This window comes from Agrilus planipennis, unplaced genomic scaffold, assembly GCF_000699045.2.
Source record: "Agrilus planipennis isolate EAB-ADULT unplaced genomic scaffold, Apla_2.0 scaffold102, whole genome shotgun sequence".
In the NCBI taxonomy this organism is placed as follows: Eukaryota; Metazoa; Arthropoda; class Insecta; order Coleoptera; family Buprestidae; genus Agrilus; species Agrilus planipennis.
The window spans coordinates 378,276-391,875 of record NW_020439034.1 but is presented as its reverse complement, the minus strand read 5'-3'; the positions used below and the strand labels follow the sequence as shown (position 1 = coordinate 391,875).

At 30.3% G+C, this 13,600-nt stretch overlaps 1 protein-coding gene across 1 annotated transcript; it reads left to right on the top strand.

Annotated features, from left to right (window-relative positions):
- The first annotated feature begins 7,290 nt into the window (after positions 1–7,290).
- LOC108735165 (DNA polymerase theta-like) lies at positions 7,291–13,477 on the top strand. Its single transcript, XM_018466999.1, has 6 exons — positions 7,291–7,309; positions 11,492–11,553; positions 11,610–11,811; positions 11,876–12,522; positions 12,577–12,841; positions 12,900–13,477. The coding sequence occupies exons 2-6, from the start codon at positions 11,551–11,553 to the stop codon at positions 13,193–13,195; spliced, it is 1,413 nt and encodes a 470-aa protein (XP_018322501.1). The 5' UTR covers positions 7,291–7,309; positions 11,492–11,550; the 3' UTR covers positions 13,196–13,477.
- Positions 13,478–13,600: the final 123 nt, after the last annotated feature.

Here is a 13,600-nt window from a genome sequence, read left to right as displayed (position 1 = left end):
TTTACATCAAATTTTAAGACTTTACAGAAGTAATTTTATATATAATAATAAGTAATTAACAGTTGAAAAGCTATTTATTTAAAATAATTATTACGTATTCGCGATCAAATGACACTCAATACAGGCCGACAGTTTAATTTACAATTAAAATTGAACAAAATTAAAAATAAATTGATATATTAAAAACGACTTGTACGACATACTTAACATACCACGGCAGAAATATTACGGTACGTTATTGATGATTTATCTGATAATAAAAATAATATAAAAATATTTATATTATTCAGGTATAATACGTGATATTAGAAGTATGCACAACCTGAAGTAATTAAATTTTTCGTTTTATTGGAAAAGTAATAATCAAAAATGATTACCTCAAAAATAGTCACATTATATTATTGTCTAAAAGTTTTAAGGAACATAGTCTTCCATTATGAATCATATAATTGAACATAAAAAAGAGTTCAATTTAACAAAAACAATAATTTCTCATTAACATTAGCATTTCGTTGTAAATGGATCATAAAAGAGTTCACGATGTGCCAATACAGGAATGGCATTTTTTTACTTTTATAAAGAAACATACGAAAATAAACAAGTGAAAATCATATTTGAACAACATCAATGAACGAAATCAATTATTTTTTAAGTATTCGAATTGATGATGATGATGCTCATTTTTTTACAATTAGTTTGAAATCATTATGTAGCATCTACACAGAACTGGTTTGAAGAAGTATAACTGTAAATTTTTTACAAAGTTTTCAATTGATGGTCTAATATATCATTTCAAGACCATTGTAACAAGCCAATGTCGGCGCAGGTAGTGCTTCAATTGTTAACATCGATTTGCCTTTTTGATTGTATTTATAACAAATAAGCGCGACGTTGATTGGTTACTACAACAAACATAATTTTTTATTGTTTGATAATCAAAACAATTGAATGATGTACTTTTTCATAGCACTCTGCGTATGTAATATAATATGGTCTTATCTTTCATTTTTTAAAAAAAATCAATTCGACTTGTTAACAAAAAGAAATTGAAATATATTAGTAACTCATTTATTAAAATAAATTAAATACAATTAAAAAAATGCCTTTATCAGTGTAATGCTCGTTTAAAGTAGAAAACTGTTATACATAATTTATTAAGTATGTATAAAGGAAAATGCTACAATATAAAAAGAGGCCAATGTTTTATATATTTATTGAAATTATTATATANGAAAAAATAATTACATAATTATGATGGTATCTTCCAAATGGAGCACGTATTTAATAATGTTGTTATAATGCATTAATTAAACGAATAATTAACACCCGTGACCTCCATAACCCCAGGTGTTCATATTTATAAATAAAAAGTATTAAATAACTAAATTTCAATCGAAATGCATCAATTCAAGGGATTTTATTAAAATTTGAAAAATTATTCTTAGCTTTTTTGTTTGAACTACTTCAGTTTTTATTACCTACAATTTGAGTTTCAAAAATTTGAATTACAGGAAGGTCACATATTTTCAAAATATTTGTTATCTGGTGTATGATTATTTTTGGGTAATTAGCAGTTAAAAATTAATAATGATTTTTTTAATCAATATTCGACATATACATAGAATTCTCGTAGAAAAAAATCGTATTATTTACTTAAAACACTCTGTATATCCAATGTACATTAAAAAATATTTGCTACCCTTAAGTATATAGTACACTTTTTGAACTACATAATGATTATGTACCTACATTTTCATATTTCTCTATAAGAAGTAGGTACGTGAAATAACCGATTTTGAATTTTTGTTCGACAACGGAAAGATTTTTAATTTTATTTATCAAAATGTACTTTTAAAACTGCTTTTCTCAGTATTAGTACATGCTACAGAATATTATTTGCATCGACATATGTAAAAAACAAACAAAAATAAATGTAAAACAAGAAAAAAAGAAAAACGTTTCGCACTTGTTAAATAAAAAAAAAAAACATGAAAGAAGTACCTACCTACGAAAAAATTGTATAAGTTTTTTGTTTCTTGGGCCATTAGCAACTAACAAACATACCCTACTACCTTTTAGCTTGTGCAAATTTTTGTAGAATACTTATCTCTATATATTGTGCGTAAGCTTATTTGTGATTTTTTTTTTAGTTATGGTTAAATGACGTATTTTGCTTTGTGTGTGTCTTTTGCAGCTTTCTGTTAAAACACCTGTACAAAATAAGTTCCTGTATATTTACAAAAAAAAAAAAACAAGAGAACAAAGAATATTATTAGTAGTTGGTTGTGGTGGTGGGGGTAATTAGACGATTCGATTGACTTTTTTTTCGCTCGTAATTACAAGGTTGTATCTACTATACTGTGTATTTACCTATCGTATTTATTACTCACGATTGCCGAAGTATTTTTGTACAATATTTATTTTTTTTTTACACTTGATTACATTTTTTTTTAATGTATCCAGACGACTTATACTTCGAGTTTATCCATTGTTTTTACGAAAACTTCTTGTGATGTTGATAATAATAATAATTGTATATGTAAATTTTTGTGTACATATGTTGAAGACCTTTTTTTTGGTGTGTTATATCGGACCTTTTCAAATGTTTCTTATGAATGCGTTCGAATCAACTAAGAAATATTGTATTAAGTCATTCCAGCGGGGTTTAATTCGTTTAAAAGTAAAAGAGAATATAGTGTAGGGGCTGTGAAATAATTTTATGAAAGTTAATTTTAAGGAAGCCTGTAATAATAAAAAAGAAAACAGTATAATAATAATAGGCAATTATTCAGTTTACGTTGAAATGTGTTAATTATTTTCCAATTACGTATTAAAAATACAATAAATTGTGATCCCATTTCCAGTTGTTTAATTTTCTAACAACATTTTTCGTCCAATTCTTCGATTATTCGTCTGTAAAACATTGGCGTTTTTTAAATTTTTCAAAAATAAATAAAAAAAGTTATGGTGAATTGTGCTCCTTCACAAGATTTATTATTAACAAAAGAAATCGGCGCACTAATATAATTTATTCTAAAATAAGTTAGCTAGTTCATAACATAACCTAACTTACTGCAACCGAACCTGGCCTAACCCTCCAACAATGTCTTATTCTTTAAAAAAAAATATTTTAGTGCTTTCTACTTTCTTTTGTTCATAATGATTTTTGCGAAAGAGCACAACAGTAGCACTACTGAACACATTTTGTTTTTTAAATGGAGGGACTAAAAAAGTTACTGAACATTTGCCAAAAGCTTATAATCATTATTACGTCAAATTGCTGTATGTTTTGTATTTGTTGTATTCTTTTGTTTTTTAACAAATGACTCCCGTCCATTCTTGAACATTCGAAATGTTTATCATCACCGCAATGTTTTACAGAATATTAGATTGCATAGCCTATTTAATTATAATCATCTTTAAGAACGCGAATAGAATAAAAATAAAAGTAAATGATAGGTTTTAGTTTGAAAGGTGCACTAAATTAGTTATTAGTTTAGGTTTTATTTTGTACCTTAGTTTCAGAAAACTTCGTCTTTGAACATAACACTTTCTTGTATTACTGTGCTTTCTGTGTTGGCGCTGCTCTTGGCAAAGATTAACGACTATTTGGTGGAAACAGGTTAGTATTTAATTTTTTTTCAGAGGGATTGCTTTTTTTCTGTCGCTTGCTTTTGCATGTCGAAGGCATGTGTCAGTAGAAGTAGTTATTTTAATTACTGGTAGAGCACGATAGATTATATAATTTACTATTAGAAGTATTTTGATTACCTTGTATTTAATTTACCCTTGACTTATCTCTGGTTCTTGAATTAATTTCTTAATGTATGTATTAAGGGTAAAAATAAAAAAAAAATAAGTACTTACCAAAGCTCGGTTTATATTGTAGCATTTTTAAAAAAATGTGAAAATATTGGGTTTTAAATATTTAACATGATTTAAAAATTATCACTCAGAATTCTTTGTTTTTTCTCTACAGCGCACAGTTTATTTGGTCTAGGTACGTAAAATGAATCAAATTATAAAAAAATTAAATCAAAATTTGTAAAAGATAAAAAAAGATGTTAGATAACTCAATTCAATTAATTTTTTTTTAAGGCTAATAGTTTCGTATTTTATTNTTTATTTACATTATAATTAATTGGTTACCATCAAAAAATTTAATTTGTTTTACATTATTGATTTCATTAAATATCTGATTTGATATTTCCGTTGCAGTTGGTACCATATTTTGAGTTAACACATTGCTTGAAATTTGAATTAGAAAAATTTGCGTAATTTTGTTATTTACCAAGGTTTCATTATCCTTTGGTAATAAATTTTCATTTTATAAATATCATTATTATTTTATTTATTGAACAACTGCAAAAGAAATATAAAGAATTAGATCAAATTATTAGAAAGGCGAAGTCGCTAATAAATTACTGCATTCAACTACTACGTACTTTCTATGATTCAGTTAGATCATCGCTTACAACAACCCTGTTAGTAAACAGCACCCCCTTGAAACGTAACAATCTGATGCTAATAATGAAAACGGCCCAATCTATTTCACAAAATGCCTAGAACTAGATACTAACACAGCACCCTTTCGATTCAAATATTATTTTTATTTTGGACTTCGCCTTCCTAATTTGACTCGACTACATATTCGTTACTCTTGAAAATTTGTACAGAATTTTTTTTAATTTTTCGCATGACGACTGCATACCCTTGTTATACCTAATGTTTATATTTTTCTTATTATTGTCTTACAATTAGTCTTTAAGAGTAGTACAGTATGCGGGTAATTTTTTTATTCTTTCTGCAAGCTTTAGGTGTTGCTGTCTGAATAGTGCAACTAGGAGTTCATCAAAAAGGGATACGTACATTTATTTGCCTACATTAGAGAACACAACTTCAACAAATTCCATTTAAGACTCTCTACACATTTTTTAAAGGCACGTCTTTCTTCTCTTTTCTTATCGCAATATAAAAGGGGCATCGATTGATCACGTGAGCTCGAAATTGGGGGCAGAAATCGATAGGATAAATTTCACGTTAAGGGGGGCCGGAATTTCGACTCACGTAATTAATAAACGCCCTCTAACTAAATATGCTCACTTATTCACTCACACGTACACACACAAATACAATTTATTATTCACAATTTTTACTTTAACAATTTCAATATTATTTTGCAATAAACTGAGCATAGGTATTATATATACAGGGCGATTCGTGTTTACAACAAAATGTCAGCTTGAATTGTTCGATTGACCCTCTTTGTTTTGCCTTTAAATTTTTTAAAACACCCACCCACCCAGGGTAATTTCAGTTTTACTGAATGCACCTGATTTTTTCAAAGTTGCTGTAGTGTTGCCTACTTTATTTTCTTTACAGTAACCCGGTTTTTTTAACTGTGGCGTGTATTTTATCTTTTACATGATTAAATCATCCTGTATATATCTGTATCTGATTCTATAGATTGCTTTATTAACAATAATTCAAATAAATTTGTTGTAAAGTAGTTTTAAGTAAATTGTAAATTTTTGTAGCACTTGTCGTAGGAATATGATTAGTAAGAGAATGAAGGAAAATTAAAAAAGTAAATTTTATTTTTTGTTTCTAAATTCACTAGAAAATTAAAAGACATTTTTGACTTTTTTCCAGTTTTTGTAATTTACTCTTTTAATGTAATGCCTTAGGTTTTGGTATTCATTGTGTATTTTATTTTCTGTTGTCTAACAGCATGCATTTTAATGATACTGTACGTACATTTTTAGCCCCGTCTAAAGAATTTAATAACATATACTAAGTGTATCAAAAAAAAAAAACAAAACGTTGACAGATGTCACGATTTGTTTAAGGTACTATCTAAGGCTAAGGGCCAGATCAGTTCACTAGTTATTATCTCCTTCTCTTCGTCAATCATACTTTGACTAATTATTCTGCAGTATATGCTCTAAATTAGTGATCGATTAAATACTGCTGTTGTTTCCTTTCAAGATTAATAATTACGTAACGCAATAGAATATGGACGTAAAACGGTACAAGTGTGAACTAGCCTTAACGGTACCTTTTTAAAAAAGTGTTCACTTCGTCATTAATTTAGTTATTTGCATAACATTAACGGAAATCACGCACTCATAATACAAACATTTAACACAACATAGTAACATAACATAAGTAGTACCATTGTATATGTATATTAATTGATGTTATCTTCCTTAAAATTTTTAATTGAATCTTTTTTATTGTACAGGGCATCTGGCAAGCGTGTTGTGGGGAAACATTCCGACGAAATGAATGGTAGCTTATAGTTTTTTACAATGTTATACATTAATATAGCGATTCGACACTTGATGATGGCTACCAAAGAAGGAAAAAATTGGAGAGAAAAATATTTGTTTTAAAAGAGGACCAAACTTTTAATTGCTTCAGTATATCTGTTGCAGTGAGGCAGCTTTTCATTGTAAACCTAGGTACATAAAATATTATTAGGTGAATACATATTTTTATGTTTACGAGGATGTAAAATTTAACAAACATGAACAACGTTTTGTGGAAACAGAATAATTGAGAGTAATTTTTTAAAAGTACATTTTATTTAGATATTATCGTATTAAAAGTGCAATAAAATTCGTTTACCTACTCATTCAAAATTTTGAAGCATTTATATGTGCCAACGGTCAATTTATTTTCATATTTACTTTCATCTCGCGTGTAGTTTTTCGTGTAAATCTTATGAATCGAATAAATTAAGAAATGAAAATAAGAAAATGTGCACATATACATATATAAATAAAGTGGATGTGATATGAAAAAAATGTGTTATTAAGGTAGCTTTTTTAATTTGTCAGTAAATTATTGTAAATTTGTGTATATATTATACAGCATACCTTTCAATTAACAAAATTGTTATTTTGCTTTATACGGTAGCAACATAAAGGAAATACACATTTTGCTTTCGTTTTCTGTATTTTTACATATAAATAAATGTCTGAGAACGTATCTTAATTTATTTTTGTTTTTATAGTTTTAAATAAAATAGTCATCACTTTAATTTTTTTGCCTACAATTCTATTCAATTTATTCAAATTCAAATGGTTCAAGAATTATTAAATATTGTTTTAATCTACATGTAATAATTGAAACATTTTGAGTTTGTATTATTTATTCAAGATGTTTTAAAGTTTTAACGTTTAGGTTTTAGATGGTATTATTTTAAAACATGAGTTTGTCTGAACGCATCCGCATTTATTTTTATCTATGAAGTTGTGCTGTGTTTCTATGGAGTAACCTAACCATAAAAATTCAAACAGAAACCGTTAGTATTCGCGGTAATTACTAGTTATGAATATCGACTCGTTCTTTAATGATACATTTGATGATATATCCTTTAGCCCGAGCATAGAAAAAGGCATCAAAAGTGATTCTGATAATGTAATGAAATTTTTCACAAAACAAAATGCTACTGAATGTAAATTAGATCATTGCAAAGCTTCTGATCTAAATCATGCATTTAGTATTTCTCAACGCCTATCTCAAAAGGTTTCCGTTGATTTGGGGGGAGAAATATCGGTAGACGATTCTGCGTTTCTAAGTGAGTTCTTTTCATCAACATTTGAAACAAGCTCTAATAAACTAAGTGGTAATACAAGTGGTGATGATATATTTGAAGATGAAGTTGATAGACACCCCAGTGTTTGTGAAAAAGGAACAGATTTTGAAAGTGATCTTTCCAGTAAAGGTTCTTCATACGAAGTGCCTCAGATGGATACTGACTCCTTGGAAAATGGTAACCCTAGTCAAAAGTTTGGAGATAATAAAATTGACCCTGAAAGATTAAACCTTACTCGCTGGGGTTTACCCGAAATCGTTTTGAAAAAATACAAAAGTCGGAATGTATGTAAAATGTTTGAATGGCAATTCGAATGTCTTAGTAATGAAAATGTGCTTATCAATAATTCAAACCTGGTTTACTCAGCTCCAACTTCAGCTGGTAAGACATTAGTGGCAGAAATTCTTGCAATTAAAACAGTGCTCGAAAGACATAAAAAGGTAATATTTATATTGCCTTTTGTATCTGTTGTTCGAGAAAAGACATTTTACTTCCAAAATATACTAGGACCAGCTGGGGTAAGAGTAGAAGGCTTTATGGGTTCTTATAACCCACCTGGTGGAATCCAATCTGTTCAAGTTGCAATTTGCACCATTGAGAAAGGAAATAGCTTGATAAATCGAATGTTAGAGGAGGGCACTTTAAGCAAGCTAGGAACCATTGTGGTTGATGAAATGCATCTACTTGGTGATCCTAGCCGTGGGTATTTGCTTGAGTTGTTGTTAACTAAATTATTATATATGAGCAATAGAAAGGAAGACGTTAATATCCAAATTATTGGAATGTCTGCCACTTTACCAAATTTGAGAGATCTCGCAAAATGGTTACAAGCTGAGCTTTACACAACCACTTTTCGGCCAATTCCTTTATTCGAGAAATGTTATGTAGCTGGAGAAATTTATAATAGCGAATTAAAACTGGAAAGAAGATTGTCACATCTACCAGGATTAGAAGCTGATACGGATAATATTCTACAATTATGTTTAGAAACATTAGAAGAATCTTGCTCAGTACTGATATTTTGTCCTACCAAGAATTGGTGCGAAGCTTTATCTCAACAAATATCTGTTGCATTTTGGAAATTGGGCTCCTCCAAATCTGAACTAGGACAAATGTTACGAAAGCAACTCAACTCCGAGAAAATTTTGGAACTTCTGGAACAGTTACGACTATCTCCTGTCGGTCTCGATGCTATTCTTAAAAGAACTGTCTCATTTGGTGTCGCTTTCCATCATGCCGGCTTAACCATGGACGAAAGAGATATCATTGAAGGGGCCTTTCACAATGGAACTCTCCGTGTTCTTGTTGCTACGTCAACATTATCGTCAGGTGTAAATCTTCCAGCAAAAAGGGTTATCATAAGAACTCCTATGTTTCATGGTAACCCTATTAACACTCTCACTTATAGACAAATGATAGGTCGTGCTGGAAGATTAGGAAAAGACACCAGCGGGGAGAGTATCCTAATTTGTCAAAAAAAAGATTTAAAAATTGCTAAAGAATTATTATCAGCACAGTTAAATCCTGTAATTAGCTGTTTAGAAGGATCCGGTAAGTTAAAAAGGGCACTTCTAGAGGTGATAGCGAGTGGGGTCGTTTCAACATCTGAAGATCTACAACTGTTTGCAAATTGTACATTGCTGGGATTTTCAGAAAATGAGACTGGTGTTTCTAATCCCGTTAAAGATTCAGTTGAATTTTTACAAAGAAATCAATTTATCCGATTGCAAGAGCAAGAAGACGGCTCTCTTAAATATATTGCTACAGCTCTTGCCAAAGCATGTTTGTCATCTTCAATACCACCTGAGGAAGGTCTTGCCCTATTTACAGAACTTGAAAAAGCTAGGCAATGTTTTGTCCTTGAGTCAGAGTTACATCTTATTTATTTAGTGACTCCATATTCTGTTTGCAATCAGTGGAGCACTATTGATTGGATGCTATATCTCGAGATGTGGGAGAAGCTCCCAGCGTGCATGAAACGAGTTGGAGAACTCGTTGGGGTTAGTGAATCTTACATTGTTAGCGCCACTAGAGGCAAAAATAAAACAAATACTTCAAAAGAATATCATAAATTACAAATACATAAACGTTTCTACACCGCTTTGGCACTGCAGGATCTCGTAAACGAAGTTCCCTTGGGCGCAGTTGCTGCAAAATTCAACTGTGCCAGGGGCATGATGCAGTCGTTACAACATTCCGCTTCTACTTTTGCCGGTATGGTTACCTCATTTAGTCGCAAACTAGGTTGGTCTTGTATTGAGATTCTCGTTTCTCAATTTCAGGATAGACTTCAGTTTGGAGTGAGTAGAGATCTCTTAGACTTAATGAGACTACCTGTTTTAAATGGTCCAAGGGCTAGAGCTCTTTATAATGGGGGTATTGAAACGCTGGCGCGGTTAGCAACATCTAATGTTTGTGAAATAGAAAACATACTTCATACCATGGCTCCGTTTGAGAGTGAAAAAGAGCGAGATGGCGAGACAGAATATGAAGCCCAAAAGCGAAATAAAATTAGGAATATTTGGATCACTGGCATGGACGGTTTGACTGAAAAGGATTTTTCACAAATCCTTATACAAGATGCCAGGAATTATTTACAAATAGAAATGGGATTTAAGGATGCTAAATGGAGTCTTGATGAGGACGTGGTTCCAGAGAAAAATGTAATTGACAGAAACGTTGAACTAAGTGTAGATAAAAATGATGTAAAGGAGAACACTGAAGGACAGGAACTAGAAAAAAATGAAGTGAACACTCAAATCACAGTGAGTAGCGATAACAAAAACGATGCAAATGACAAGCAAACTAATATCAATAAAGACAGTAGAAATCCAACATTAATTCAAACTTCCTTTAAAGATTCTTCTACTCCGATTGACAATAAAAAAGTGAACGACACGAAACTTAATAATACAGAAGATATCAGTTCAGATGAATCTTTTACTCTTGAGCTTTCAGCCAATTCTTCATTAGAACGAAAGCAAACAAAAGACAATAAAAATAAAGAAGAAAGTTTTGAACTATCTGATTTACATTTCAGTGATTCCAGCTTTCAAAATTCATATAATAAAAATATTCAGATAAACCATAATGTCCCCGTTTTCAATGAACAGAAAAAGAATTCTAGTGATTCTGGTTTAGAAGAATTAATTAACATGTCTTTCATTGAAAAGGCCTTTTTGACTAGTTTTGATTTAAACACATCACTGTCCGATAAAGAAAACAACGAAATATTTGATGATGATTTAATAGCAAATTCGCAAGAAAATGTTTTATCATACGCAAATGATCAATCGTGCAGCAGAAAGTCAAAGAAAATGAGATCATCCGCAGATTTCTCGAGTGTTGTAACACCTTCTAAAAAGAAAAAAATTTCAAAGTCTCCTTTAAATAAATATAATAATAAAGAAAATTTTAATAGTATGGTAAATTTATTTCAAGAAGAAGACGTATCTGTCAAGTTTTCACAAATTAACATAGTAAATGTTTGCGAAAACAGAGAATTGTTCCGAACATTTTGCAAAGAACTGAAGATGCAAAATAAAATTGCCCTTTCGGTGGCTTGTAATTCCACAGCAGAAAACAAACCATCTATTGGATCGAATATACTTTACACTCGAAATAGTTTAAATGACTCAAAACAGAAACCGAAAAATAGCGAATTTATTTATCACACAAAAGCAGTGGTGGGTGTGAGTTTTTCGTGGGGTGAAAATAATTCCTATTTTTTGTCACTCGGTTGTAATGCAGTTGAAAATAAAGACAAAATACAGATATTAAGAAATATTTTAGAAAATCGATCAAAAATTGTGTGTATGTTTGATTGTAAAGAACAAATTAAAATATTAAAACGCTGTTGTGAACTAAATGTTTTTACTTATATTGAAGATCCAAAAATCGGTGACTGGATACTGGATCCAGAAGGAAAAGAAAAAAGTTTGCGGTCTATGGCAAGTAATAAAGGAAATATTTTCATAAGGAGTCTAGTAACTATTTTTACTATTAGGTTCTACATTACTACTGTAATTTAATGAATTTAAATGAATTTGCTGGGACAAGCAAGGGTGTGAGCAGCATCGGTTTAGATGTTAATAATTGCGTGGATTCAAAGTTAAGATCTTCTATTGAAGCGATCACATCGTGGTATATTATTGGTGCAATTAAAAATATTTTAATATCTCAAAATCCAAAACTTTTAGACACATATAGTAAGTATAAAAATTGAAAATAGTTCAATTGTTACAATTATATGTATAAGTTTTTTAATTCAAGAAACTGAAATGGAACACTTGTTGTGTTTAACCCATATGGAACTGAATGGTATAGGTGTTAGCCTTCCTATACTTCAACATCTTGTTGACTCTTTAAAAATGCAATGTTTAGCTCTAGAACGGCAAGCGTTTAGTTTAACTGGTAGACGATTTTCGTTCACATCATCCAAAGAGGTGGGGAAAGTTTTGGGTTTATACAAAGGAAATAAAGTTAGTACGAGTAAGGAAGTGCTTGAAAAGATTGATAATCCTATAGCCAAAATCATAATTCAGTGGAGAAAGTTGAACAGCACTCTCAACAGAATGTTGTATCCGTTGATAAGAATGGTACAAAACGATCGCATTCATGGTACTTGTATAACTCACAGCGCCACCGGAAGAATTTCAATGCATGAACCTAATTTACAAAATATACCGAGGAATTTTGAAATAGTGAACCCCATTTCAAACGAAGAATTGTTGATTAGTTGCAGAGACGCATTCGTAGCTCCCAAGGGATGTCTGTTACTCTCTGCTGATTACTGTCAATTAGAACTTAGATTATTGGCTCACCTTTCAGGAGACAAAACACTTTGTTCTATAATGAGGACCAACGAAGATGTTTTCAAATCAATAGCAGCTAAATCTAATAATATCAACGAATCAGAAGTATGCTTTAAATAGTTCAGTTTCTTTGATTATTGATATAAAATTACAATTTAGGTAACGGATACCCTTCGTCAGAGGGCGAAACAAATTTGTTACGGTATAATTTATGGTATGGGAATAAAAGCCCTAGCAGAACAGCTATCTGTTAATGAGGAAGAAGCATTGGAATTTGTCGAAACGTTTCACTCGAAATATCCAGGTATCAAGAAGTTCATAAACGAAGTCATATCTAAATGTAAAGAACTGGGTTACGTTGAAACGTTGGCAGGTCGCAAAAGATTTTTGCCAAACATAAAAAATGAAAATGTTACAGATAGAAGTAAGTTTAATACTTGGCTTTTTGTTTTGTTATTATTAATTTTTTAATTAAAATATAGGCCAAGCGGAAAGGCAGAGCGTTAATACTACAATACAAGGATCAGCCGCTGATATCGCAAAAAAAGCTGTCATATTAATAACCTGTAATTTTAAAAGAAAATTTAAGTCACAATGTCCTAAGTTAGTATTACAATTGCATGATGAATTTTTGTTTGAAGTACACGAAAATAACTTAAAACAAAGTGCCCAAATTTTAAAAAAATCAATGGAAAACGCTGTTAGTCTTCCTATACCATTTCCAATAAAACTGAAATATGGCCATTCTTGGGGCAAAATGAACGAAATGATACTGTAATTTATAAATAGTCGACAATTGTGACTTTTTAATAACTTTACACACTTATTTTATCATCTTAAATTATTCAAGTAATTTTACAACAACAATACTGTGATCTTTATGTTATGATTTGTTGTTTATCCGATTTATAAATCTTGTGATTTATAATAAGTGATGCCACAATTTTATCATTCATCATCACGAAAATAACTTAAAACAAAGTGCCCAAATTTTAAAAAAATCAATGGAAAACGCTGTTAGTCTTCCTATACCATTTCCAATAAAACTGAAATATGGCCATTCTTGGGGCAAAATGAACGAAATGATACTGTAATTTATAAATAGTCGACAATTGTGACTTTTTTTAATAATTTTACACACCTATTTTATCATCTTAAATTATTCAAGTAATTTTACAACAAT

Bases quoted from the DNA above. Each gene is read 5' to 3' on its own strand.
- LOC108735165 (XM_018466999.1), top strand. The intron at 11,812-11,875 runs GTAAGTATAAAA...TTTTAATTCAAG, and splicing joins AAAACTTTTAGACACATATA to AAACTGAAATGGAACACTTG. The intron at 12,523-12,576 runs GTATGCTTTAAA...ATTACAATTTAG, and splicing joins ATAATATCAACGAATCAGAA to GTAACGGATACCCTTCGTCA.